Source organism: Pipistrellus hanaki, assembly GCF_964339955.1.
Source record: "Pipistrellus hanaki genome assembly, chromosome: X".
Classification (NCBI taxonomy): Eukaryota; Metazoa; Chordata; class Mammalia; order Chiroptera; family Vespertilionidae; genus Pipistrellus; species Pipistrellus hanaki.
Genome location: NC_140524.1, coordinates 5,314,385 through 5,341,773, shown reverse-complemented (window position 1 = coordinate 5,341,773; position 27,389 = coordinate 5,314,385). Strand labels below are relative to the sequence as shown.

Genomic DNA, 27,389 nt, shown 5'->3' with positions numbered 1-27,389 from the left:
CATTTCTCACCCCCTCACCCCCATGGTCACCACTGCACAGAGCACTCGGCCCCCACATAGTCTCTGCCCATGGCGTGTGCATGTACAGGCCATTTCATACACCCTGGTTGCTGTCACATGTGGTTTCACATACATCATGTTATACTTGCACATCATAACCCGCTATCATGAAGGGGCACGGGTGCTGTCTCTCACAGCCTCACGTCACCACCAGAGAACCACAGGCCCATTGCACACCCACCTACCACGGCTCTTTATTCAGACCCACACCTCCAACTTCAGGATACGGGTGCTTTATTTTACAAATCGTTGACGGTCCAGACCAAGGGGTGTGGGGGGCCCAGAGGGCTGGGCTGTAGAGGGACTGTGGAGAGGGACCCCAACCCTGCTCTGGGGACATGCTCTGTGTCCTCACGAACTAAGTGGCGCCACCACAGTGCTGCTGGTGGTAGGAGGCATGGGGCCTGTGGGGAAGGACCCTGTGGGTGAGCCCAACAGGGGCCCGGGGAAAGGCATGAGGTGGCTGACAGGCCCTGACAGCACCACGGGGCCCAGGCCTTGGTAGAGATGGGCAGTGCCAGGTGGGCCCAATGTCAAGCCTGAGGCCACCTCCCCAAAATTCCCACCATCGCTGCCCCCAGCCACCACCATGAAGCCACCCGCTGGCCCATCAGCTGGTCCTGGGCCTCCCAGACTGGAACCTCGTTTCTTTTTTCCTTTTCCTGATGCCTTGCGGTTTCTAGTCTGGATCCCATCCTTCCGCATGGTCAGTGGCCGGTTCACCTGATGAAAGAGAGGCCATGAGTGTTCCCCAATGTCAGACTTTGGCCTCTGTGTCTCCACCAGGACCCCCTTTCCACCCCACTCCTTAAGAGTCAGGAACTGGCTCAGCACTAGGGGAGCAGGCCCTAGCTGTGGCACAGATAATGCCTAAGGAATCATGAGCTTGTGAGGCCCTAAGCTGGGGAAAGGCTGGGGGAACCTCTAGCCATAGGATTAGCTCAGTGGTCAGCAAACTGTGGCTAGCGAGCCACATGTGGCTCTCGAGCCGTGGTTTGCCACTCTGTTGAATAATGAATTTGCCGACCACTGGACTAGATGGAGGGGAGGAGAAAGGAGATGAGAAATGAGATGAGAAATGGCGGAGAGATAAGGGAGCAGGAGGGATAAGGAAGTCAGGGAGGAGATGGACGTACAGAGAAGAGAGGGATGAGGAGGAAGGAGGAAGGAAGAGAATAACAGGAAGAGAGAGAAGGAATATAGGAAGAATACAGGAAAGGAAAGGAGAAAGAAGGGAGGTTTGGTGGGATGGGGGAGCAGGGGGGAGGCTAAGAGGCAGAGCACACCTGGTGTAATTTGTAATAGAGTCCGCAGGCATTGCACACAGGGTCCCCACTGGCATTCCTCCGCCACAGTGTCGTGGTAGTTGTCTGGCAGTTGGTACACTGGGTACCTGCCCGCTTGCTGACGATCTGGGGGCAGCAAGAATGTGAGGGTCAGTGCACTGGGTGGGTGGAGGACACAGGAGGTGAGGGTCAGGGTGAAGGCAGGGCTTCCTGGACAAGAACCACAGGCACCGTTGGGGACAAGGAGTAGACTGAGGGTTCTCTAATGGGCGAGGACATGGCCTCCTGTCCCGGGGCTTTCCAAATGGGGTGAGGGCTGCATCAGTGGTTCTCAACGTTGGCGGACACTGGACGCACTTGGGGAGTCGGAAATAATCCTGATGCCCAGGCAGTGCCCCAGACCAAGTAAATCAGCCCATCTAGGGAGGGCCCCATGGTGACCCGTCCTGTGCAGGGAGTGGACTGCGTGCCTGCTTGCAGCCTGAGTGTGGGCTGAGGGTAGACACTCCTGTACAGAGCTGGGTCCCTGAGTGGATGGGGCAGGGAGGGGGGTCGGGGTTCTCGTAGCATATGAGGACAGAGATCCTGCAGGGAATGGGAACAGCAGTGCCTGGGAGAGGGGAGGGAGGCCTGGGGTCTTACCAGGCGCTTTTTGGGCCGGATGAGGGGCCTGTTTTGCCCATTCATCTTGTGATAGAGGCCACAGGCATTGCACAGGTAGTGGCCTGTCCTGTCTCGCCGCCACAGTGGAGTGGCTGTCGCTCCGCAGTTCACACACTCCCTGGCCTCTGGTGTGGTGGAGAGAGGGGAAGAGGGATCCAGGCTCAGCCCAACCTTGCCTTGGGCCCCATCCCCCTCCTCAACCTCCCTGTCCCTTTTGGGGAACCTCACCACAGGTGGCCAGGGGCAGGGTTCCACGGAGCTTGGGGGAGGAATAGGCTGCTGGATTGAGGGGGCTTCCGGTGGGAGAGAAGAAGTTATTGGGAAAGTCAGGGCCCCCGTAGGCACTGCTGGGGACAGGGATGGAGGAAGGCACTGCAGGTCCCAGTGTCAACAGGTCCGGACTCAGTCGCTCTGTCTTTAACGTTTCTAGGAAACTGCCTTTTCCATCCGGATCTTCTGAGGCCTGAGGTGGGGAGTCCTCGCGGGTGGGGCACACAGTGGAGGGAGGGTAGAGCCCCGTCTTGCCATAGGCCCAGCTGGTGTATGGTGGGCCCCCTGGGATCCCCTCCATACAGTTGAGCAGTGGGTACACCTGGAAGACTGATAGGGGGTGGGTATGGGAAGGAAGAAAGAAGGGGACAGAAGGTCTGAAGCCATCCTGCTTTCAGGGTGCAGTGGTACCGAACAGCCCCAGCATGGTGGCCAACCTCCCCACCTTCCCATAGGTTGCCAGAACAGCTGCTGGCCCTGAGGGACTCCTCGACCTGAGCCCCACTGGTCACCCTGGCAGCTGCAGTCACCTGCAGCCACTTCCCAATGGACTTTGTGGGGCCCCATGGGCCACTCAATAACAAGGGCCACCCCCACCTACTTACAACATTCATTCCTGATGCGGCAGTATGGGGATGTACATTCCCGGGTCTGCACATAGATAGGGAACATGGTCCACATAGCCTCGTGAAGGCTTCCGGCCATTTCCAAGATGGCCTCTTTGTGGGCTTCTACCCTAGCCAAGGGTCTCCATGGCAACCCCAACAGCATGGAATCCTGCCAGGAAAATCACCCAAAGGAGGTACCTGGGGAGTGTCTGTAGGCCTCAGCATCCCTGTAGTAGGCCAGTGCAGCAGCTGCAGCAGAGGCGGTGTTCTGGGCAGTGGAGGAAGCTGCTGCATCCAAGCCTTCAGGCCCCGAGGGGAAGAAGACCCCCGACTCTGGTAGTGAGGACACTAGGGCAGGGTCCACAAACTGGGGCAGGGACTCAGAGGTCCCCAGGGCCCCCAGGCCAGGGAACTCCATGGGTCCTCTGAGGGTTGACCTGTGAGGACAGGAGGGGTCCTCAGACACTGAAATCATTCCCCTCCCCTCTCTTCTCCACACTCTCTTTCCTCCTTTCTCCTCCCACTCAGTCTTTATATCCCTCCTTTCCATCTCTATAGGTCCCTTCTCCCCTCCCCTCCTCTCTTCCCTTGCTGCTCCTACCTCATCTCTCCCTAGTCTTCTACTCTATCCTCTAACCCCCCATCCTCTCCTTTCCCATTCTCCTCCCTTTCTTGCCTCATTTGTTTTTTCTTCTCCCTTTTTCCTCTCCCTCCTATACCCCTTGTCTTCCTTCCTCCCCTCTTCCTCCCTCCCTTTCCTTTTCTTCTTCCTCCTGCTCCTCCTCTTCCCTTTCTTCTCTTTCCTCTCCCTCCTCCCTCCCTCCCATCCCTTCTTTTCCCTCCTGTCACTCAACTTCTCTTCTTTCTTCTCTCCTCTCTTCCCTCTTCTCTTTCTACTCTTTCTTCCTCCTCACTCCCTCCCCTACTCTTCCCCTTTTCTTCCTCTCCCTTACCCCCTCCTCCTCTCTCCCTGGTCCCCTTTCTCTTCTCTTCTTCTATCTCTTCCTTCTTCTCTCCTCTCCTCCCCCTAAGCTACCTCCTATCCCCTTTCCCCCCTTCTACATCTCTCCTCTCTCCTCTCCCCCTTTTTCTTCATCCTTCTCTTTCTGCTCATCTTTCTCTCTGCTCATTTCTTTCCTCCTGTCCTCTTCCTCTTCCTCTTCTTTTCCTGCCCCATCTTCTCTTCCCTCCCCCTCTAGAGGAGTCTGGGTTGGGTGGGATGGAGTGTAGAATTAGAGTCCCATGAACCCCTTGGTCACCCCCTTGGACATGGGGGTTCACCCTCTTATGTTCCCCAGTTTCATCCCTATCTGCTGCATCTGGCCTTCTGACTTTCTCAGAAACCCCAAGGTTTCCGGTTTGACTCCCCCCTCCCTCACCCCAGTTGGGTCTGCAGACAGAGTTCCTCCCTGATCCATGGTGGGGGGGTCAGTACCCCCCACTGCTTATCTCTACCATCCCCGCCCAACTTTTGAAATCACCCCAAGGCCACTGGCTTCCTCTGAGAAGGGGGACAGGTGGGAGGTGTTCCCTTTACCCATAGCCACTTCCCTGGGGAGGCTGGCCATAGTTCTGCTTTCTGCTTCCTTCAGCCCCCACCGTCCCCAGGCCTCAGTTTCCCCATTTGCCAGATAGGTGGTGACGGGGCCAAGCTAAGACCTGTGAGATGGCAGCTTGGTCTGTGCCCCTTTGCCACTACTCTGTATGTATCACTGTCTCCCTGGGTCTTTTTCTCTAACACTGTTCCTCTCCTCTCTGTATTTCGTATCATTTCTATGCTACCATGACATTTACTGCTCTCTCTTTCTCTATAAATGTCTAGTGGTTTTCCCTCGCTTTGTCTTTCCATGTCTCTATCTCTATGATTGTTTCTCTCCATCTTTATTGCTGTCTTTTTCAAAAAAAAACACAAAAACCTCTTTATTGTTGAAAGTTTTACATATGTCTCCCTTTTCCCCCCATTGACTTCTCCCCACTCGCTCCTGCCCCCAGCACATGCTCTCATCCCCCTACTGTCTGTGTCCATTGGTCATGCTCATATGCATGGGTACAAGTCCTTTGGTTGATCTCTTAACTGCCCCTTGCCCTGCTTTCCCTGAGGTTTGACGTGTCTCTCTGTCTTTTTTAAACGTATGTTTTTATTGATGAGGGAGAGACAGAGACAGAGACAGAGACAGAGACAGAGACAGAGAGAGAGAGAGAGAGAGAGAGAGAGAGAGAGAGAGAGAGAGAGAGAAACATCGACCGGGGAATTGAACCTGCAACCCCTCAGTACATGGGACAACACTCAACTAACTGCGCCACACCAGCCAGGGCTATCTCCGTGTCTTTTTATCTCTTTCTGTGTCTCCTTTTCTTAGTTTCCTTTATATCTTTTTCTCTTTCTCTTCTCTCTCCCTCTCTACTCATATCTACATCTTTCACATTCTTTCTCTTTCTGCTTGTTTGTCTCTGCCTGCTTTCTCTCTCTCTGGGCCCTCTGGCCTTATTTCCATATGTTCTATTACCTCCATATCCTGGACCAGCCCCCACTGCACATAGCTCCAGATGAAGACCCAGGCAGTACCCCTGACCCTGACTTGTCCTGTGAACCTAAAGTGTCCCTGTCTGTAGGATAGAGTGATGGAGATAGAATGGAAGGCCCCTTCAAGCCCCTGCTTAGGTGAAGGGTTGGGCCCGGTGGTGGGATTATGCTGGTAAAGAGATGGCCCTGTGGATATGCCCATAACCAACCTAGACACCAGGGTCTCTTCCCAGGGAAGGGGTCTTGTCTCCTCATCTCATCCTCCATCTCTTTCATCTCTGTCCCTCCACGATTCTAGTTGTGAGTCTTTCTCTATCCCCCCACCCCCGTTCTTGTCTCACTCTCATTTCTGTTGGTCTCCTGCTCTCCTGCTGTCTATCTCATTCTTTCTGAGTCTCTGTTTCTCCTTTCTCTCTCTGCACATCTCTCTTGCTCTTTTTTTCTCTATTTTTCTCCTCATCTCTCTCTGTTTCTTCCTCCCTTCTCTCTTTGTGTCCCTGTGTGTCTTGCTTTTTGCATCTGTCACCACTGTTCCCTTATCCCCTCATCCACACCTTATTCCCCCATAACCTCCCTCCAATCCCCTCTGACCCCCTGCATCTGACACCTTGGTGGGTCTAGGGCTGCCCACCCCTCTCATGGCAGGGGCCCAGTCCTCCCCCCCTGCCCAGTTATCACTCTCCAGACAGAGATAAAGTTTATCTCAAGGCTGGGGGATATGAAAGCTCCTTATCAGCTGCCCCACTAGAGTAAGTCTGCCCCAACGGGCAGCAGGCAGCAGGCCGGCACCCTCAACTCTCCCTCGGCCCAGCCCCTCGCCCAGCCCCTCACCCCAGGTAACGTCCCTACTGCAGCCCTTAAGGGAGGGTCTCTCAGGACAAGGGAATAGAGATGGGGTCTGAGGGCAGATGGAGTCCTGGGAGGGGTTGAGGGTCAGATAGGGGTTGAGGAGTCAGGGTTTTGGGGTATAGCTATGGGGCCTTGGAAAGCAGGTACGGGGTTTGAGGAGAAGAGACAACCTTGGAAGGTCACACTTTGGGTCCATAAATAGGTTGGGAAGCGGAGACAAGCTTGAGGATCAGGGTGAAGTGTGAGAGTCAGAGAGAAAGTTGAGAAGTTAGAGATGCAGTTTGGGGGTCAGAGATGGATTCTGAGTGTCATGGAAAAGTTGGGGGATCCAAGAGTTTTAATGGAGCAGAGATGCAGTTTAGGGGATCAGAGATGGGTTTGGTCAGGCAGAAAAGTGTCTGATGATTAGAGATGGGTTGTGGGAGCCTAGGAGGAGCTTCAGCACTGGAGTAGAGAAAGGTTTTGGGCCAGAGAGGCCTGGTGGACAGACATTTGGGGGCTGAGATGGGGTTTAGGGAAGACAGACAAGAATTAATGTGGCAGTACAGACTTGGAGAAGTAGACGGTGTTTGGGGTGGCAAAGGCATTTTGATGAACAGGCAAGGATTTGGGGGAGACAGATGGTTTTGGGGGATCAGAGAGAAGTCACTGGGAACAAATACAAGGTTTGAGAGTCAGAGATGGGAGTAAGAGGATGGAGCCAGGGTTTGGCGGGCCAGAGATAGGTATGGGGGTCAAAGGGAGAAATTAGGGCAGAGGCATGGATGTTGTAGAGCAGATAGGGCTTGGGGAGCAGAAATAGTTGGGGCGGGAGAGTGAATTTTGCGGGAGAATTTGTACAGAGACCAGTTCAGGTGAGGGAAAATCAGATCTGGGGCAGAAGTAGGATTTGGAGGATAAAAACATGTTTTAGGGGCAGAGATGAGGTATGGGCGCATTAAGGGATCAGAGGACGTAGACATTTTGGAAGGTGTAGATGGGAGTCAGGGCAGAAAGTGGGGTAGGGGGGTAGGTCTGGGGTAGGAATGGGGGCTGGAAAGGCAGAGGTGGTCTGGAGGATCTACTAAGGGTTCAGGGGTGGTAGACACTGTGGGGACCCCGGGTAGGTTGGGAACCTGAAGCAGGCTGGGGGGATAGCCTTGAGGTAAGGAGCAGCAGGCCCGGAGCTTGCCTTGCCGGGGACTCTCGGGGGGCTGAGACTGACCTGCGCTGGTTGGTGCAGAGGGTTCAGCTGCTTTGGGGATGTGGCGAGCTCTGTGATCCCAGGGGGTGTCCTGCCTGGCCTTGGCCTTTGAGGCTCCCTTCCTCCTTCTCTCCCTCCCTCCCCTCTCCCTCCTCCCTCCTCCCCAGGGAGTGGCTGGTGCAGCAGTGGGTGGGGCAGACCAGGGGAGGGGGCGGGCCTCCTGCTGGTGGGGTACCTCTTGGACCGTGGGGACCCTCCTCCATCCCATCTGCCCACCCCATGGATTCTTGGACCCTCTTTGATTTGGGCTCCCATGGACTTCAGTGTCCAACCAAACAATATGGGCTGAAGCCAAGATAAAACGAAAATAGCAGATGTGGTTTCGTGACTTTGCTCGGCTTTCCAGTGGGTGTTTGTAAAACCCCTACTATGTGCTGGGCCAGGTGTGGGCTGGGCACTTGTGCATGTGAGCCTTGCTGGCCATAGGAATAGGAGGGGAGTGACTATACCCATTTTGCAGGCAAGAAGAATGAGAGTCAGAAAGGTTAAGTAGGACTTAAACCAGAGCCCATGGGACATCTTGACGACCCAGGCCCAGCCCAGGGGCCAGGCCAGGGCCGGTGGGAGGCAGGGGCACACTCACTTGGCACCCCACTGGGGCTTACGCCAGCTCTGGCCTGTCTTGGGGCAGCAGATAAGTCTTATCAGATGGAGGCCACGGTGGCTGTTGGCTCCGCGGTAACAGGCTGACTTGGGATGGGGGGCGGAGCTGGGGGGCACCCAGGGACAGCGGCCTCAACTTCTTGCCCGCCATGCTGCTCTGGTGGCGGGAAACAGGTGGAACCAGGGGTTAGTTCCTCTGCCGGTCCTTGAGGAGCGGGATGGGGTGGGGGAAGGAAAGGAGAAATTGGAGGGATAAAGAAGAGTGAGACACAGATAAAGACGGAAATTGGGAGACTCAGAGAAATAAAGAAAGAAACAGCTGGAAGGGGGCACAGAAAGAAAGGAGAGACAGAGAGAGGGAGGGAAACACACAGAGAGCCAGAGACGGTTAAAAACAGATAGACAAGCAAAGAGAACGAGAGACATAGATGGACAGAAGGGGAAGATAAAGCCTGGAAATGACAGGGGCCAGCAGCAGGTGCAGAAACAGAAGGAGACAAAGTTGTGCTATAGAGAGGGGGGACAGATAGAGATCCAGAGACAGAGAGCCTGAGAAGAAGTCCGTGAGATCCCACGTGGCAGCCTGGTGTACCCGGGCAGATGGTGGAGAGTGGTGGGGCAGGGGAACGTGGACTGATGTGGTCCCATGTGGCCTGTGGCTCTGCCCTCACCCTGCTGAGAGGGACCCTCAGAATGGCTGGGCCTCTGCACCTCAATCCCCCCCCCCCCGCCCCCGAATGGAGTGACAACAACCGGTGTCTCATGCTATCATAGACTCATGCCTGGCCTATTCTGAGCACTTTCTCTGTATGAAAACATTGGACACATGTGCACAGTCCACAAAGTAGGTGTCCAACATGGGTCCCATAGGGAAGGGGGTAAGACTACCTAGTCATGGCCCCAGAGCTCCATGGGACAGGAAGTTCTCCTGACCACTCATTCTACAGATAGGGAGACCGAGACCCACTGAGGGCAGAGGGCAAGGATGGAGCCCTGGGTCAGTGGGGTCTGCTCACCCATGGACCCACCCCAAAGGGAGTTTCCCATCCTCATCTTGTCCCTCTGGCCTCAGTGTTCTCATATGCAAAATGGGCGTTTTAAGGAGGAAAGAGAGCAAAGACACAACTTCGAATTTATTGAGCTACTGCTATGTGCCACGCCCATGTTGAGCCCTCATTGGTAAGAATGAAGACCCAGTGACCTAAGTGAAGATGGTTTCAAGACATCCACTCCGGAGCCAGCCCACCCTCATTTATAGACCGCCCTCCTATCTGCTCTGGACCTCAGTTCCTCATCTGTAAAGATGGGGTAATAATAGTGGCGTGACGGGGCCAGTAAGCAAGGTTGAATTCATTAAGTAATTTTAACTCACTTGAATCTGAAATGTCAATAACTGTTAAGTATTCTTATTTATTTATTGAGTAGCTACTGTATATGAGGGATAATACTTGTACCTTTTTTTACTAGAATTACCACTAATTCTAATATTGATGCTAATAATATGCTGATGCCAATACCAATTCTAATAATACAAATTCTAATATTGAAACTAGCACTAATACTAATTTTAATAATATAGTAATACTAATGCTAATTTCAATTTAGCAATAATACTATTGTGTGTTTTTTTTAGTAATACTATTGTTAATACTATTTAAAAAACTAATAATTATTATTCATCCTAATTCTACCAACAACAATAATGATAATGATACTGATTTGGATCTTTCCTTAGCACTAATATAATAACAACAGCAACAATGCTTGCCAAGCCACCCAGGTACTGCGCTAAGTGCCTTCCCTGCATCATAGTATCTATCCCGTCCTCACCAGGTCCTGTGTGTGAGGGCATGTAACCACCCCCGTCTTCTAGACTGGAGTAGGCACCGAGAAATGCAGATGTTGGTCCAAGCCCTAAGTTCTTTTTTTTTTTTTTTTTTTTTTTTTTTTTAATATATTGATTTTTCACAGAGAGGAAGGGAGAGGGATAGAGAGTTAGAAACACCGATGAGAGAGAAACATCGATCAGCTGCCTTCTGCACATCTGCCTTCTGCACACCCCTTACTGGGGATGTGCCCACAACCAAGGTCCATGCCCTTGACTGGAATCAAACCTGGGACCCTTCAGTCCGCAGGCCGACGCTCTATCCAATGAGCCACAGCAGTCAGGGCGAAGCCCTAGTTCTTGTCTCAGTTCTGACACTGATTTGCTCATGATTCCTGGGCAAGCCACACTCGGAACCCAGTTCCTTCACCTGGAAAATGGGCGCAATCATAGAATCCCCATCAAGTATTGTCGAGAGGCCACTCAACCCAGGGCCTGCCTGGCACACCATAGACAGTGAGCTCTGTGAAGGTAGCTCAATGTTAGCGTTAGAAACAGCAGTTGCAGGGTAGGGGGAGAGGTAAGGAAATCCATCCTCCAGGGGAAGGACAGGCGGGAGGCACATCTCACACAAGGATTTGGCTGCTAGCCTCATGGCCCGTTTCTTCACAACTGGATCCAGAAAAAGCTAAGGAAGGGAAGTGAAGGGTGGGGAATGGGGGCCTCAGCCCTGCCTTCATCAAGAGCTAGAAACTCTAAGGCTCTGAGGCCGGGCCTCACCCTCTTCCCTCCCCCATCCCTGTGGAGGGGCACAGGCCCAGAAGCCTGCGGCCACAGTTCAGCCAGCGGGGAGGCAGCTGGGAGTGGGCAGATAAGGGAATCAGTGGGGCCAGGCCACGCTTTGGGGGAGACCCACGAGGGCGGGAGGTGGGGGTGAGGGTGGGGGTGGAGTCCCAGCCAAGCATCCACTTTGTCGTTTGAGACCAGCCCCAATGTCCTATCCTCCTTGAAGTCTTCCCTGGCTGGCTCCTTCCCTCCTGGCATCTCTCAGGGTTCGAGAGCTTGATGCCAGCCCAGGGCATTGGGACTAGTCATGCCTCTTGTAGACTGTGGAGTCCGCCAGGATGGGGACAGAACCCCGCCTTATTAATTCAGACACTTTTAAAAAGAAGCACTATCACAGATACAATTGAAGTCCTTGCACCAATTCCATCTCCCTTTCCCCTTCCACTGCCTCAAGTTCGATCTTTCTCTTCCTCATGAAGCTTTTTATTCCGTTAGTACATATGTGTAAACAATATGCGATCCTGGGGCTTGTGGGCTTGTTTTTGAACTTCCTATAAATGGAATCATACACTTTGTGCTGCTTTTGCTCAGCATAATGGCTGTGACGTTCATCCAGATTGTTGTGTGTGTCCATAGTCCATTCTTTTTTTATTAAGATGTAATTCATATGCCATAAAATTCACCCTTTTAAAATATATATATATATATATATATATATATATATATATATATATATATATATCAGTGATTAGTCTATTCACATAGAGTTGTGCAATTATCAATACTGTCAAGTCTAGAACACTTTCATCACCCCCAAAAGAAGCCCTGTGCCCATTAGCAGTTATTTCCCATTCCGTTTCTGCTTCCCCCAAGTCCCTAGCATTACTAATCTAATTTCTGTCATGGATTTGCCTGTTCTGGACATTTCGTATAAATGGAATCATACAATATGAGGAACAGAATGGCAGGTAATTCTGTTTAGCTTTCTGAGGAACTACAAAAGTGTTCTCCACCGAAGCTGTAGGAGGGCTCCCATTTATCCACATCCTTTCCAACACTCGATATTACCCTGCTTTTTAAAAAATATATATTTTTATTGATTTCAGAAAGGAAGGGAGAGGAAAGAGATAGAAACATCAATGATGAGAAAGAATCATTGATCGGCTGCATGCCTCCTACTGGGGACTAAACCCACAAGTGGGACCTGTGCCCTGAATCAAACTATGACCTCCTCACCACTGAGCAAGACTGGCTAGGCCTTTGCTTAATTTTGAGTTAATATTTGTATCTGGTGTGAGTACGGGATCCAAATTCATTCTTTCGTTTATGGAAAAGCTGTCCCAGCACCATTTGTAGAAAAGACTATTTTTTCTCCATTGGCTTGTCTTGACATACTTATCAAAAATCAATTGCCCATATATATTATTTCTGACTCTCAATTCTATTTTATTGATCTATATATCTTTTTTTTATGCCGGTACTACACACTGTTGATTGCTGTAGATAAGTAGTAAGCTTTTAAATTGGGATGTGTGAGTCCTCCAACTGTGTTTTGTTTTTCAGACTGTTGTAGCCGGTCCGTGGCTCAGTTGGCTGGGCTTAGTCCCATGCACCAGGAGGCTGCTGGTTAGATTTCATCAGGGCACATGCCCGGGCTGTGGGCTTGATCCCCAGTAGGAGGCATGCAGGAGGCAGCCAATTGACGTTTCTCATCAATGTTTCTACCTCTCTCTTCCTCTCCCTGAGATCAATAAAAACATTTAAAAGATAAGATTGTTGTAACCATTCTGGGTCCCTAGCATTTCCACATGAATTTTAGAATTAGTTTTTCAATTTCTGCAAAGAAGCAAGATGGGATGATGATAAGGATTGCATGACATCTGGAGATCAATTGGGGAGTATTGCCATCTTAACACTATAAACTCATTTATCTGTAAACATGTGATGTCTTTTCATTTAGTTAGGTCTCCTTTAATTTCTTTCAGCAATGTTTTGTAGCTTTCAGTGTATATCTCTTGCCCACCTTTTGTTAAATTTATTACTAATTGTTTTATTGTTTTTGATGCTATTGTAAATGGAATTGTTTTCTCAATTTCACTTTTGGATTCATTGCTAATGTATAGAAATATGATTAAGTTTTGTGTGATCTTTTGTGTGAACTCGGTAGCCTTGCTGAGTTCATATGTATATATACAATATGTATGTACATATACGTGTATGTGCATATGGTATATATAATGGTTTTGTTGTAGGTTCCTTAAGATTTCCTGTGTCCAAAATGTCATCTGCAAATAGAGTTAGTTTTACTTCTTTTTTCCAATATAAATGACTTTTCTTTTTTTCTTACCTAATTGCCTTGACTAGAGCCTCCAGTACAACGTTGAATAGAAGTGGTGAGAGGAAGCATCCTGGGCTTGTTCCTGCTCTCTGGGAGAAAGCTGTCTTTCACCAGTAAGCATGAGGTTAGCTGTAGGCTTTTTGTGGATGCCCTTTATCAGGGAGAGGAAGTTACCTTATATTCCTAGTTTGTTGAGTGTTTTTATCATGAAGGGTGTTGAATTTTATTTAAAAAAAATTTTCTGCATCTATTAAGGTTATGTAGTTTTTGTACTTTGTTCTATTAATCTGGTATATTTATCTTGATTGATTTTTATATGTTGAACCAATCTTGCATTCCTGGTTATGTTGTATAAACCTTTTATATGTTACTAAATTCTATTTACTAGTATTTTATTGAAGACTAGAGGCCCAGTGCATGAAATTTGTGCATGGGGGGGGGGCCTGTCCCTCACCCTGACCTGCACCCTCTCCAATCTGGGAACCTTCGGGGGATGTGCTACTGATGGCTTAGGCCCACTCCCTGTGGTTCTCTGCTCTCTCTAGAGCACATGTGTCAAACACAAGGCCCTCGGGCCAAATCCAGCCCGCCAGGCCTTGCAATGTGGCCCGCACCGCGCTGTCATCACTGCACTCCGCTGTCAGTTTATGACATTGTCAGTTTATGACTGTTCAGTAAACCATTCGGCCCGCGATTTAGGCTGGATTTTAGATTTTGGCCCCTTCTCTGATTGAGTTCGACACCCCTACTCTAGAGCCTGCCTGCTGCACACCATGGTGACTGCCAAGCAGGCCGTGCTGGATGCTGCCTGCAGGCTGCATTTGTCTGATCCCCAGTCTCTGTGATGATGGCCAAGCAGGCCATGCTGGGAGCTGCCTGTGGGCCACGCTTGCCTGCTCCCGGGTCACTGTGGCAATGGGCAAGCAGGCCATGCTGTGAGCTACCTCCTCCCTGCTGTCAGTCTCCATGGAGGTGATGAGGTTAATTTGCATACTCATTCTAGATTGGCTGGTGGGGATTGTGAAGTGATGGTCAATTTAAATATTTCTCTTTTATTAGTATAGATTTTGCATTTATATTCATAAGATATTGGTCTGTAGTTTTGCTTTCTTGTTATGGCTTTGGTTTTAATATCAGGTCAGTGCTGGCCTCATGAGACTATTCCCTTTTATTACTGAGTAGTTCATGGACTGGATATACCATGGTTTGTTTAACAATTCACCTGCTGATGGACATTTGGATTGTTTCTAATTTTTTCCCTATTACAGCAAATCTGGAATTTACAAAATATATTCTCTTTCTAAGCACAAACATATGAAAGTGTTTCTCCAGGGGCAGGGAATATCAGTCCATTTATCCATCATCTACCCACCCACCCAGCTAAACATTCATTCATCCACCATCTGCTGCCCACCCCTTCTTCCTTTCCCTCCCTCCCTTTTCCCTTCCTTCCCTCCCTTCCTCCCTCCCTCCCTCCCTCCTTCCCGTCTCCCTTCCTTCCGTCCTTCCTCCCTTCCTTCCTTCCTTTCTTCCTTCCTTCCTTCCATAAATCATCTATCTCCAGGCATATAACATCTGGATTCAAAGTACGCTGTCTTTTAAAAATAGGCAGGAAACCTGCTACAGCTTTTGGCAAAGCCTTTCATGTGCAGAAGCACACATCCTTACACATCCTCTCTTCCTAGCATTTTTGGGGCTCCCTGAGGGTGGGGACTATTTAGAGACCAGAGTCCACAAGACTAGGGGCTCCCTCACCTCAAACAGACTCTCATACATGCTCCTTCATCCATCACTCGTTCATTCAAGAAGCCATACTCTTCCCTTCCCTCTATGCCAGTGTTTCCCAAACTTTTGACATGTGTGTGCCCCTTCTATAATTTTCGTAACGCTGAGTACCCCTCGTACTCATGAGAACATAAAATTAGGTGCAGTTAAGCACGGTGCAGTGCATATCCCCACCAAACTCCGGTGCAACGCGTACCCCCACCAAACTCTTCCCGTACCCCTGGGGTACGCGTACCACACTTTGGGAAACACTGCTCTATGCCTACCTCATGTGCTGGTTCTTTCCCTTGGTTCTGAACTCTAAATGTCTCTAGACCTCTTCTCTAGTTGACATTTTCTCTCTTGGGGAACTCATCCAGTCTGTCACTCATGGCTCCCTCTTCCTCCTCACTAGTCTCCTCCTGTTACCCTCACACACACCGGGCACCGTCATGCTTTCGGGCCTTTGCACTGGCTCTCTTCTCTGCCTGGCATGCTCTTCTTCCAGCCATCATGCAGCTTCCCCCCATCTCTGCGGGCTGTGCTCAAATGTCTCCTTCTTAGTGAGCTTCCCCATTGGAAACTGCCACAGTGATGTTTATCTAAGGTCCCCTTTCCATGTTTTCTTTCCCTCCAAGGTATTTATCATCCTATAGCATACTTAGTATTTTCCTTGCTTAATTTTATTTATTTTGTTTCTCCCACTAGAATGGAAGCTCTACAAACAAAGGTTTGCTTACCTCTGCTGTTCAGTGCTGTCTCTCCAAGTCTGGAACAGGGCCAAGCACAGAGGTGCTCAGTACATGCCAGGAGCTGAGCCTCAACTGAGGTGAGTTCGGACTTGCTAGATCCAAAGATAGAAAGTTTCACATCCCCTGGGGGTGAGATCAGATAAGGCACACCAAGAGGCGGTATTATCTGGGATGCTCCTTGAAGGTCCCATCATAGAGATCTTGGGGTTCAGTGAGGCTTCTGAGGTGGAAACATCAGGCATGGAAGGAGTGAGGTGAGTCTAATAGGATAAAAAAAGATAGGTTCACGGGCAAGGAGAAATCTGTCGGAGACCTTGAACCCCAAGGGCCTGACCCTGGATTTGGTTGTCAGAGATGTCACGCGCTAGACAAACACCCGTATGTAAGGCCGAGACCATAATAACAAAGAGCTTATATTAACTGAGAGGTTATTAATTTATTGGGGCAGCTTGGAAGGAGAACATGGAGTCATGTAGGTTTGATTCCAAACCCATCTCGGGTCCCCCCAGCAGGATGTGCGAAGCGCCTGCCATCAGTTCTTGGAGGCCTCTGGGTCCAGTGAGGGTCTTGGGGGAGAAAACGGGCAGCACTTCAGGGAACAAAGTGACGGAGGGCGAGCTTCAGTCATGGGGAAATATAGTTGGACACCTCAATCAGGTTTCCGTCAGGGTCTCGGAAGTAGATGGACATAATGGGCCCTTTTGCCCCCGTTCTGGGGACTGGACCCTCCTCAATAGGGACATTACAAGCCTGAAGTAGGAAGAAAAGACAAAAGTCATTCATTCCATTCCATGTGTGAGACCAAAACTTAATTAATTCTTTATAGTGGCCTAGAAGACCCCTGTATCTTTCTGACCTCATCTACCATTCTCCTCTCCCTCCCTCTGCTCCAGCCACATTCCAGCTCTCTGGCCTTAAGCAGATAAATGCTTTGTACCTGTTTCCTCATTTGTGAAATGGGGATGATGATGATAAATAATGTCTAGTATTATTTAGTAAGTGGTACAGTCAGAATTTAAATCCAGGCAGTCTAGGCCAAAGTTCATACTCTTTCCCCTATGCTTTCTCTACTTTACTTTCAAACAAAACTATTTCACTGATATTTTCCAAAAAAGGAGTCCAGTATATTTGCACAGAATACATTTAAGACCTTGATCTGTTTTCCCAACAGGAGAACCAATCCCCCCTTTACATGAAATAATTGTAAGTGGTACAGGAACACCAACGTTAAATAATAGCAAGTTACAAATAATTCTTTCTTCAGTCCTTTTGATTCTAGCAAGAAGAAAGACTCCGCTGGATACTAACAAGTCCTTAGCAACTCCTCAGCCACTTGCCAAATCTCCCTTTGGAATGTCAGGGTATGGAAATAGATAGAATGGAATGACATTGTGATGCTTTCATAACTTTGTTTTTACAGTTACCTTCCTTTTGTGCCAAGATATAATGAGTTTTTCATTGATTTGTTTGAACATTTTCTTTTTACATAAATGTATTTATAGAAAGATAATTTAGGTATAATTTTTTTACAAGGGTAATGTTTTCTTTTAAAATGCATTTGTTTATGTGGAAAAAAAGATGTCAATAAAAATAATGAGTGAACAATTGTGTGCAGGCATTATCTGGATCCAAGGAAACATGTTCTGCCTGAAGTTTGAGGAAGGACCTCCCTGGGTCATGCTTCTGTTCTCACCGCATCTGCAGCAGCTTTCTCGAAAAGAATGGAAGTCCGACTCACCTTGAGGTGCTGGACCATTTCACTCAAAGGTACCTCTGTGATCAGACATATGTCCAGAGAGCCAGGAACTGGGTGAGCAGCTTTGGGTTCAAATTCTTTTCCCACTTCGTGAAGATTAAATTTCTGGTCTCCAAAGCTCAGTGCTTTCCTGTCTCCCTTTCGGGGGAGAGAAAACAACCTAGAGTTACACCACCAAGGTGAGTGAGTGAGACAAAGCCCTGTTACCTATCCCAACACGTTTAAAAAATAAAGAACAGGGCCCAGCTGGCATGGCTCAGTGGTTGAGCATCAACCTATGAATTAGGGGGTCACAGTTCGATTCCCAGTGTTAACTGATGATTTTCTCTCATTATTAATGTTTCCCTTTCTCTCTCTCTCGCTCTTTTCTTCTCTGAAATCAATAAAATATATTTTTTAAATGTAGAAAAGGGCTATTTAATGAAAACAACAATAACCCTGTGCCCCACCCCAGCCTCATTCCCTACAGTGAAAACAGAAGCAGGACCCAGGGAGGTCTTACTCAAACTTCAGGCATGAGGTTTCCTCAAATCCAGGCTTTTAACGTGTGTATGTGTGTGTTTATTTCTTCTGGAAATTATTTCCTTATCTCCAAATGTGTTTATACTATCCATCACAGAAACAGCAGTTTTTCAACTTAATATAAATTTTCCCTTTTTTCTTATAAACACAACCCAAATTAGATCAGCAGAGGTTGTGTGTGGGGCTTCTGGGAACCTCCCAGCCTCAGAGAGCTGGAACTTTTTGCCCATTCACTTCCTCCTCCTTCCCAGCCAAGGCCCAAGCCCTGCCTGCCTGCCTCTCCAGTGGTTGTTAAATGAGAGAAAAAGAAAATTCTGCCTTCTTTACCCACTGCTAGTTGGGTTTTCTCCTATGTGCCTCTAGACACAGTTCCTAACTGATGTGTCACTATTTCTTGATTTAACAACTTTAGACATCTCTGTCCTCTCCTTGTGATACATGAGAATTTAGCTCATCCACATTTCTACCCCTCCCAGTAGAATTCTATAATTTTGTTTCCTTGATAATTTATTTTTTATTTTTTAAATTTAAGTTATTTATTGTTGAAAGTATTATATATGTCTCCTTTCCCCCACTGACCTCTCCCCAGCGCTCCTGCTCCCCAGCACATGCCCTTGTCCCCTTGCTGTCTGTGTCCATTGGTTATGCTTATCTGCATTCATACAAGTCCTTTGGTTGATCACTTAGCCCCTCTCCCACCGTTCCCTGCCTTCCCTCAGGTTTGACTGTTGGTTCCTTGATAATTTTTAAATAACCCATTTGTACCTGTGTGTTTTGATAGATGAACTACAGCTAGTATCCCATTGATCCTAATATTCTTTTCTTCATGTCTCCTCCCTCTCCTGTGCCTTTCAACCTCTGATTCTTTTTTTTTTCTTTTGTTTTTGTTAATCCTCACCTGATGATATTTTTTCCATTGATTTTTATAGAAAGAAGAAGGGAGGGAGGGAAAGGGAGAAAGAGAAACATCAATGTGAGAGAGACATCAATTGGTGGCTTTCTACATGTGCCACAACTGGGGCAAGGGATTGAACCTGCAACCCAGGTACATGCCCTTGACCAGGAATCAAACCTGTGACCCTTCGGTGCATGGACTGACACTGTAATCACTGAGCAATACCAACCAGGGCAACCTCTCCCATTTCTTATATCATTTTTTAAATTTTTTTTTATTTTATATCACCACTAGAGGCCCCGGTGCATGACATTTGTGCACTTGCGGCAGGAGGATCCCTTGGCCTGGCCTGCACCTTTTTGATGTCCAGAAGCCCTTGGGGAATGTCCAACTGATAGTTTAGGTCTGCCGCGGGGAGCGGGCCTAAGCCAGCAGTCCGACATCCTTAGCGCTGCTGTGGAGGTGAGAGAGGCTCCTGTCACCGCTGCTGTGCTCACCAGCCCTCAGCCTGGCTTCTGGCTGAGCAGTGCTCCCCTTGTGGAAGCATACTGACCACCAGGGGGCAGCTCCTGAATTGAGCATCTGCCCCCTGGTGGTCAGTGCGCATCATAGTGACCAGTCTTTCCGCCATTCGGTCGATTTGCATATTACCTTTTTATTTTATAGGATGACTGATACCATATCTACTCTATCAGAAAATGACTTTATTTCATTTTTACATTTGAATGATAGTCTGGTTAAGTATAGAATTCAAGGTTGCAAGTTATTTTCCAATAGCCTCTTAAATAGGTGGCTTTGTTTTCTTCCTGAATCTGGTATTGCTGATAAGAAGTGTGATATTAATCTGTTTTTCATTCTTTTGTAGATGATACATCCACCATACACTCTTGCAGCTTTTAGGACTTGGTTTGATCCTAGATGTACTGAAATTGTATTCCTCTGTGTCCATGTATAGAGAGTGAGGCATCATATGCTTCATTATTACTATTGGCCCATGCAAGGCCCCTCTGTAGTTTTCTTTATGCACTTATTCTTTTTATCTCCATTCTCTTAGTCAACCATTATAATGTGTTCGATGTTTGGTTTTAATTATTGTAAAAGCTGTATTATTGTTCTATGTGCATATAAGTGGTACCATGCTGTAGACCTGATCCTGTTTTAGAACTGTCCATCTTGATAGTCTGTTTTGCATAATTCTATTTTGATGCATAGTATTTCATGTTAAGTTTAAATGTTTTATCCTTTTTGCCATTATATGGGCTCTTTCAATTTAAGAGATAATATTTTTTGCTTTCTCTGCATTTACCACTTTTGCAATTATTTAGAATGCTCAAGTATTCAACCTCTGGAATCCTCCTGTTTTCCTGGGAGCTCTCTTTCTTGGGAACTTTCTTTCTCCTGTTTCAGATTGGACTGATTATCTTCTAGGTATCTTTATGGGTGACGGGGCTGACCAGCAGACCCTGAGCAATGGATTAATGATTACTCTGACACGTTTCTGTGAAAGAGAGGACTAAGGGACTGCCTGGCTAAAGGAACCAGACAGTCCCAGTCTCCTGCCTCCTTAGGCTTTTATTGGAGCAATAGCTTGAACTAAAATTAACCTCTAGATCAGTGGTTCTCAACCCTTCTAATGCTGTGACCATTTAATACAGTTCCTCATGTTGTGGTGACCCCCAACAATAAAATTATTTTTGTTGCTACTTCATAACTGTAATTTTTCTACTGTTATGAATCATAATGTAAATATCTGTGTTTTCCCATGGTCTTAGGCGACCCTGCTAGCCCACAGGTTGAGAACCACTGCCATGGAGCCTAAGACCATTAAAGGCTTGCAGCATTAGAAAGGTTGAGAACCACTGCTCTAGATACTATCAGCAGGGCAAGCATCCTTGAGAATACACATGCGTCTGTAGTGTTCTTTAAGCAAGGATGTTTTGAAGTCTAAACATTCCAGTAAAATACCCGGGGGCTCAGAGTTGTTTGGAAAAGTCAAAGCAGGATCTGTGCCTAGAGGCCTCTGACCTTTCAGAGAATCCTCCTAGCAGACTTTCCAACCAAGTCCCGTGCTTTCTTCACATCTGGAATCTTCTCTTTGGAATCCACTGTATCCTGGCTTTGATATCTTCCTTACTCCTGGCTTAATCACTCATTTTGATGTAGCATAATTTCAGTTTTCAAAGTAAGTGGGCAAAATTTCCAAGTTCTTTTATGTCTAAGAATGATTTATTCTACCCTCATCTTGATTAATAGTTTAGTTAAACATAGAATCCTAGGTTGAAAATTTTCTCTAAAAATCTTGTATTATCTTCTAGTCTCTGATGCGAATTTTAGGAAATCTGACATCTTCATATTTCTTTTTCCTTTGTAGTTGAACTGCTTTTCTTTTTAACCTCTCTGAAATTTCCTAGGATTTTCATTTTCACTTTGATGTTCTATAATTTCATAAGCACATCTAAGTATCAATGTACTGGATATTCAGCTAACCCTTTCCATGTAAGGACTGGAAATTCTCTTGAATATTTCTATGGTAATTTTCTCCCGTCCATCTCTCCATTCTCCATGGAAGTTCCTCTATTCAGAATTTGGAATCTCCTTCACTTATCCTTTAAATTTTCCTCACAGATTTGTTGTGGGTTTTTTAAAGTTAATTTTTAAAGTATTATCATCAACTCTTACTCCACCTAAAATTTGGCATTTGTGTAAATAATTACCTTGAGCCCTAACTGGTTTGGTTCAGCAGATAGAACATTGGTCTGTGGACTAAAGGATCCCGGGTTTGAATTCAGGCAAGGGCACATGCCAAGGTTGCAGGCTCAATCCCCAATAGGGGACATGCAGGAGGCAGCCAATCGATGATTCTCTCTATTATTGATAGTTTTCTCTCTCTTTCCCTCTCCCTTCCTCTCTGAAATCAATAAAAATATATTTTAAAAATAATAATTACCTTGAATGTTATGATCTCCATGCCCAGAATTTTGGAATAAAACGTGGTGGTGTCTTTGATACTCTTTACTGTCATCACGACGTGGTCAAGTCTATGGATAAGACATGGGGAAGGGGTCTGATTGCTGTGCCTCCATGACTAAAAAAAAAAATCAGAAGAGATCATATTGATGCTGGTCACACCCAGTTCCTATTTCTTTGTCCACTCACCTCCCCAATGATTATACTTCCTCCTCACCCCTATTTCAAGGGGAAAGTCCTGAGAGGAAACTTTAGTAGTCTTATTGCCCATGTGTGGTTTCACAAGAGCCCATGTATCTGCCATGACTACTCTCCACTGCTTTATTCTCTTTTTTCTTCCAGAGGGAGAGAGGTAAAGATGAGGGGAGTGGAGACCAAGATCAAACCCTCTCTTGCTTTCCCCAAACTGGAATTCATCTCTTTTTCAAGAAATGACAAGACCCAGAGGCGGCCCAATGTTATGAGCACAAGCACTCCATTGGTCAGTTTCACACACACACACACACACACACACACACACACACACACACACCCTGCCATCTTTCCATACTCCACAGCTATGATCACCAAGGACAAAATAAGGGAACATTTCAGATAAAATAAATGTTTCTGGCAAAGGTGTATTTATAAATCTACCTTGACACCCAGTAGGAGGGCATACCTCCTTCCCCCAACTTCCTGTCCTCTGCACATCTCCCACCAGATCTTTTTCTTGATTTGCATTCTTCAGTAATTTGTATATTTACCTTAGATCTGCTACAGGATTGGAAGGTGCGATCTGGTGCCATAGGTAGCAGAGCATAGTGGTTAAAAGAATAGACTCTAGAGCCAGACATTTAATTAATCTCTCTGTGCCTTAGTTTCCCCTTCTGTAAAATGGGCATGGTTTTATACATATCTTAAAAGGCTGTTGTAAACATTTTAAAGAAGAGTTGTATTTTTAAGGGCTTAGAACAATTCCTGCAGGCAGCAAGTGCCAATAGAGTTAATGTCCCCCAATCTCCATAAGCCTCATATATTGTTCTTGAACCCCAAGCCACATTGCCCTTTAGCCTGTTCCTCATAAGGGCCGTGCTTGTACCTTTGGTTTCAGGGCATTTTGCCCATGTTAATATCTGTCTTCTTGATCCTACATAATAAAAGCCTAATATGCAAATACCAGGTAGACCTAATGGTGGAACAACCGGTCGCTATGATGCACACTGACCACCAGGGGGCATGTGCTCAATGGAGGAACTGCCCCCTGGTGGTCAGTGCACTCTCACAGGGGGAGCGCCGCTCAGCCAGAAGCTGGGCTCATGGCTGGTGAGCACAGTGGTGGTGGCAGGAGACTCTCTGGGACAGCACTAAGGACCCCTTGGCAGACATCCCCTGAGGGTTCCCTGACTGCAAGAGGGTGCAGGCGGGGCTGAGGGACCCCCCTCCCCCCAGTGCATGAATGTCATGCACTGAGCCCCTAGTTAGAATATAAGCTTCATAAGGATAGGGGTTTTTTCTCTGTTTTGTTCCTCACTGTGTCTCAAACAACTAGCAGATGTTCAATAATATCCAGTTAGTGGATAACTACAACAATTAGGCCTAGTGCCTAGTACAAAGTCTGACTTCCCTCCCTTCCCTTTCTTTCCTTTCCCTTTTTCCTTCCCATTTCATTCCATTCCACGTGTTATTTTATTCTGTTCCATTCCACAATGTTCAATTCCATTCAAGTTCTGACATTTTAAACAAGTGATTTCACTGAGCCCAGCTTTAAAAAATTCTGTGTGTTCTATTTTCATGAGTGGAGGAGCCATCAAGAAAGTTGCCAAGTTCTGCTGTCCTCAAGGATACAGAATGTCCACAGCGACACAGAAGCAGTAAAATGAGAAAATGACTGACATGCTGTCAATCCTACCTGATGATATTTTTCCCATTGATTTTTAGAGTGGAAAGGAGGGAGGGAAGGAGAGGGAGAGAGAGAGAAAAATTGATGTGAGAGAGACACGTTGATTGGTTGTCTCCTTAGTGTGCCTCGACCAAGGCTGGGGATTGAACCTGAACCCACATATGTGCCCTTGACCAGGAGTTGAACCTGCGAGCCTTCGGTGCATGTGCTGATACTCCAACCACTGAGCAACACAAGCCAGAGCTCTTATTTACCTTTTAGCATCTGTAGTATCTGTAATAATACTCTCTTTTCATTCCTGATATTGGTAATTCATATTTTTTTCTCTTAATTGCTTGAAAGAAAACAGAAATTACTAAAATTTTGTCAACTGTTCAAAGATCCAAGTTTTCTGATCTATACATTTATTTATTTATTTATTTATTTATTTATTTATTTCATTTTCTTATAACCATTTCAGGTATATTTTTCTTTCTTTCTTTCTTTCTTTCTTTCTTTCTTTTCTTTTCTTTTCTTTTCTTTTTTTAATCTATACATTTAAAGCTTTCCTTAAGCACTGCTTAGCCGCATCCCCAATTTTTTTTTGGGGAAAAAAATTTACTGACTTTTTTTTTTTTTTTTTTTTAGAAAGAGAAGGGAGAAGGAGAGAAAGAAACACCAATGTGAGAGAGAAACATTGATAGGTTGCCTCCCGTACTCACCCGAGCATGTGCACTCTGACCATGGGTATGTACCCCGACTGGGAATTGAACCGGCTGCTTTTCAGTGCACAGGATGACGGTCAGTCTCCTGAGCCACATTGGCCAGGGCACATTCCCAGTTTTGATAGTCTTTGGAAATCTACTCAACCTATTCCTCTTATTTTTCTTTCTTTCTTTTTTACTGCCTCTGTTTTATTTTTTTAAAATATATTTTATTGATTTTTGTACAAAGAGGAAGGGAGAGAGATAGAGAGTTAGTAACATCAATGAGAGAGAGTAATCGATCAGCTGCCTCCTGCACACCCCCTACTGGGAATATGCCCGCAACCAAGGTACATGCCCTTGACCGGAATCAAACCTGGGACCCTTCAGTCCCCAAGCCCACGCTCTATCCATTGAGCCAAACCGGTCCCTACTGCCTCTGTTTTAAACAAACTTTTATTTATTGATTTTAGAGAGAAAGGAAGGAGGGGAGAGAGAGAGAGAGAGATTTGTTGTTCCACTTACTTATGCATTCATTGGTTGATTCTTGTATGTGCCCAGACTGAAAATCAAACCCACAACCTTGCATATCTGGACAACTCTCTAACCAGCTGAGCACCTGCCAGGGACCCTCCCATTTTTTAATGCCCTGCCAGGGTAGAGTCAGTCCCCAGATCCTGGTTTGTAAATGGGAAACTCCATCTTCATAAATTCAAGGATGAGCTGGCTGACCCCCTTAAGGAACAGGAGGAAGGCCACTGTGGCTTAGAAGCCAAGGGTGAGTGAGGCATGAGCAGGAGGGGAAGGCAAGGGCCAGGTCATCGGGAAATAGCAATCACAAAAGGCTTAATGTGTCTGTTCTAAGCACTCCATAAAATACATTTTTTATTCCTCACAATAACTCTACATGGATAATAGAGTGCTCAGACCATGATGCCCTCCCCTCTGCCTCCTTCACAGGAAAGGCTTTCTACAAAGTCCTCTTCGAGGTGTCAGAGGCCCCTGGAATTCTTATGGCAGACTTCAAGGTCAGTGGGGTTTCCTGGCCCCTCCCTACACTGGCCCATCCTAATGTCCTGGCTGAACTAGCTCCCCTGAGCCACCCCGAGGGAGCTGCTCTGCAGCTGGCCCCTAGCCCATTCCTGCACACATGTGGATCACTGACCATGTGTCAGAGCAGGACCTTCCGTGTCCCTCTGCTGCCATCTGCTTGCCTTTGAAAGAGGAAGAGAGAGAGAGGAAGAGGGGAGAGTGTGCCCCCACACCAGGACAGCCCACATAGAAGGGGAGCAGGTTACCAGGTCTGGCCTGGAAAGTCCCCAGCCTTGGTGACAACACCTGCGTCCTAGGACCCCAAGGACCGTCCCATTCACCTGCTTCTCCGAAGTCCTACCCCACATCCTGGCTGGCAGCCTGGAGGGCAGACGGCACAGCATGGCAGGCTAAGTGTCCTTGCCCAGGGACCTCCAGACAACCCTCTGGCTCAGCGCCTGGAGATCAAGGGGCAGGAAGGGGAGGGCCACAGGCTGAGGACTGCTAGTGGTGAGAGAGGTAGGCGGTGCAAGTACAAGGACTCTGACATAAAGCTCAGGATCTTGAAAGCAAAAGCTTAAGGTGTGTGCTTGCTCAGGCCAACATAACCAAGTACTATAGTCTGGCTGGCTTAAAAAACCATCTATTTTCTCACAATTTTGGAGGCCTGAAGTCCAAGATCAGGTTGTCAGTATGGTCAGTGTCTGGTGTTGGCTCTCTACCTGGTTTGTAGATGGCCACCTGCTTGCCATGTCCTCACATGACGAGAGAAAGAGCAAGTTTTCTGGTCTCTTCTTATCAGGGCACTAATCCCATCATGAGGACCCCACCCTCATCACTTCATCTAATCACCTCCCAAAGGCCCCACAATGTAATACCGTGTTTCCCCGAAAATAAGACCTACTTACAGGTTTCCTTCTGAGTGAAAAATAAGGTATCCCCCAAAAATAAGGCCCCCCTAGGCTAAACATGAGAGATTTGGTCCACTGATTCTGAAAGAAATGGAGTCACAAGAAATTCACCAGGAAATTCAGGAATTGGGTTGTTATGATGATGTTCCTCAAGATGATGACATGATTGTCATTGAATAAATGAGTAAATTCTTGATACTGTAGAATTCACAGTTTGTTTGGTTTGTGTTGACAACTACCGTACTACCGTACTGTATACAGGTAATAAATTTACTTTCATTTAACAATAAGTGTGTACCGTATTCTTCTTCATGGAAAAATAAGACATCCCCTGAAAATAAGACCTAGTGCATCTTTGGGAGCAAAAATTAATATAAGACACTGTCTTATTTTGGGGGAAACAGGGTACTATCACACTGGGGGTTAAGGCTTCAACATAGGGATTTGAGGGGTTGCAAACATTCAGTTTGTGAAGAACAGGTGTACATGTGTAAGGATTGCTTTGTAATACAGAAAAGCCACCTATCTTGAAGTAGAGGGGGGCATTATTCTAGGGCGTGAGGCCTCTGATCTCTTTAATGGTATGTTTGCATAGTGTGAGATCTTTTATCTGTTTGGAAGTCTGTGTCCAGGGCATGAAGCTAGGAGCTGAGTTAGGGTATGACCACTATGACTTACGGGTCTGTTTACTGGCTCCCCAAACTAGTAAATGTTTTGTGCCTCAGGGTGCAATGTTCCTGAATTCTTTTAGGGTGTGAGCTCTGGGGTCTTCTTCATCCCTGACCATCCCTCACTCTACCCTCACCCTCCAGCGCTAAAAGGCAGGGAACATTCATCAACCCTATTACATTGGCCTTACCCTGAGCTAGCCTCCCTCTCTCTTGTGGGTCACCTGTCCAGCCTGGGGCATGTGAGTTTGACATACCCTAGATACCTACCCCGTACACACTCTGTGCTCTGGATATTGTTTTGAGTATATGCTTTTCCTTTATACTTATACAGCCCCACCAGCATGGCTCAGTGATTGAGTGTCAACCTATGAACCAGGAGTTCATGGTTCAACTCCTAGTCCGGGTACATAACCAGGTTGCGGGCTCGATCACCAGTGTGGGGCGTGCAGGAGGCAGCCGACCAATGATTCTCATCATTAATGTTTCTATCTCTCTATCC

At 47.2% G+C, this 27,389-nt stretch overlaps 2 protein-coding genes and 1 long non-coding RNA gene across 5 annotated transcripts; 1 reads left to right on the top strand and 2 right to left on the bottom strand.

Moving 5' to 3' along the window:
* Positions 1–277: 277 nt before the first annotated feature.
* Positions 278–7,599, bottom strand: GATA1 (GATA binding protein 1). The gene is made up of 6 exons (XM_084870937.1): positions 7,465–7,599; positions 3,086–3,324; positions 2,238–2,609; positions 1,989–2,134; positions 1,347–1,472; positions 278–783 (listed from the first exon to the last, which is right to left on the bottom strand). Exons 2-6 carry the CDS (start codon positions 3,303–3,305, stop codon positions 412–414), a joined length of 1,236 nt encoding a protein of 411 aa, XP_084727063.1. The 5' UTR covers positions 3,306–3,324; positions 7,465–7,599; the 3' UTR covers positions 278–411.
* On the top strand, positions 3,985–22,047 carry LOC311615632. Of its 3 annotated transcripts, XR_014793781.1 has the most exons (4): positions 3,985–6,247; positions 15,528–15,648; positions 16,836–16,932; positions 17,187–22,047. It is a non-coding gene; the product is annotated as an uncharacterized lncRNA (long non-coding RNA). The 3 variants fall into 3 exon arrangements; XR_014793780.1 differs by lacking the exon at positions 16,836–16,932; XR_014793782.1 differs by having other exon boundaries at positions 15,528–16,932.
* GLOD5 (glyoxalase domain containing 5) lies at positions 16,196–27,389 on the bottom strand (the record flags this gene model as incomplete). The annotated part of the gene is made up of 4 exons (XM_084870938.1): positions 25,650–27,389; positions 21,692–21,829; positions 17,310–17,465; positions 16,196–16,321 (listed from the first exon to the last, which is right to left on the bottom strand). Exons 1-4 carry the CDS (start codon positions 25,710–25,712, stop codon positions 16,196–16,198), a joined length of 483 nt encoding a protein of 160 aa, XP_084727064.1. The 5' UTR covers positions 25,713–27,389.

Coding starts and splice junctions, on each gene's coding strand:
- GATA1 (XM_084870937.1), bottom strand. CDS start 3,305: ATGGAGTTCCCTGGCCTGGGGGCCCTGGGGACCTCTGAGTCCCTGCCC. Junction 2,610..3,085: donor GGCCTACAGACACTCCCCAG/GTACCTCCTTTG, acceptor ACCCCCTATCAG/TCTTCCAGGTGTACCCACTG. Junction 784..1,346: donor TCTATTACAAATTACACCAG/GTGTGCTCTGCC, acceptor CTCTTTCATCAG/GTGAACCGGCCACTGACCAT.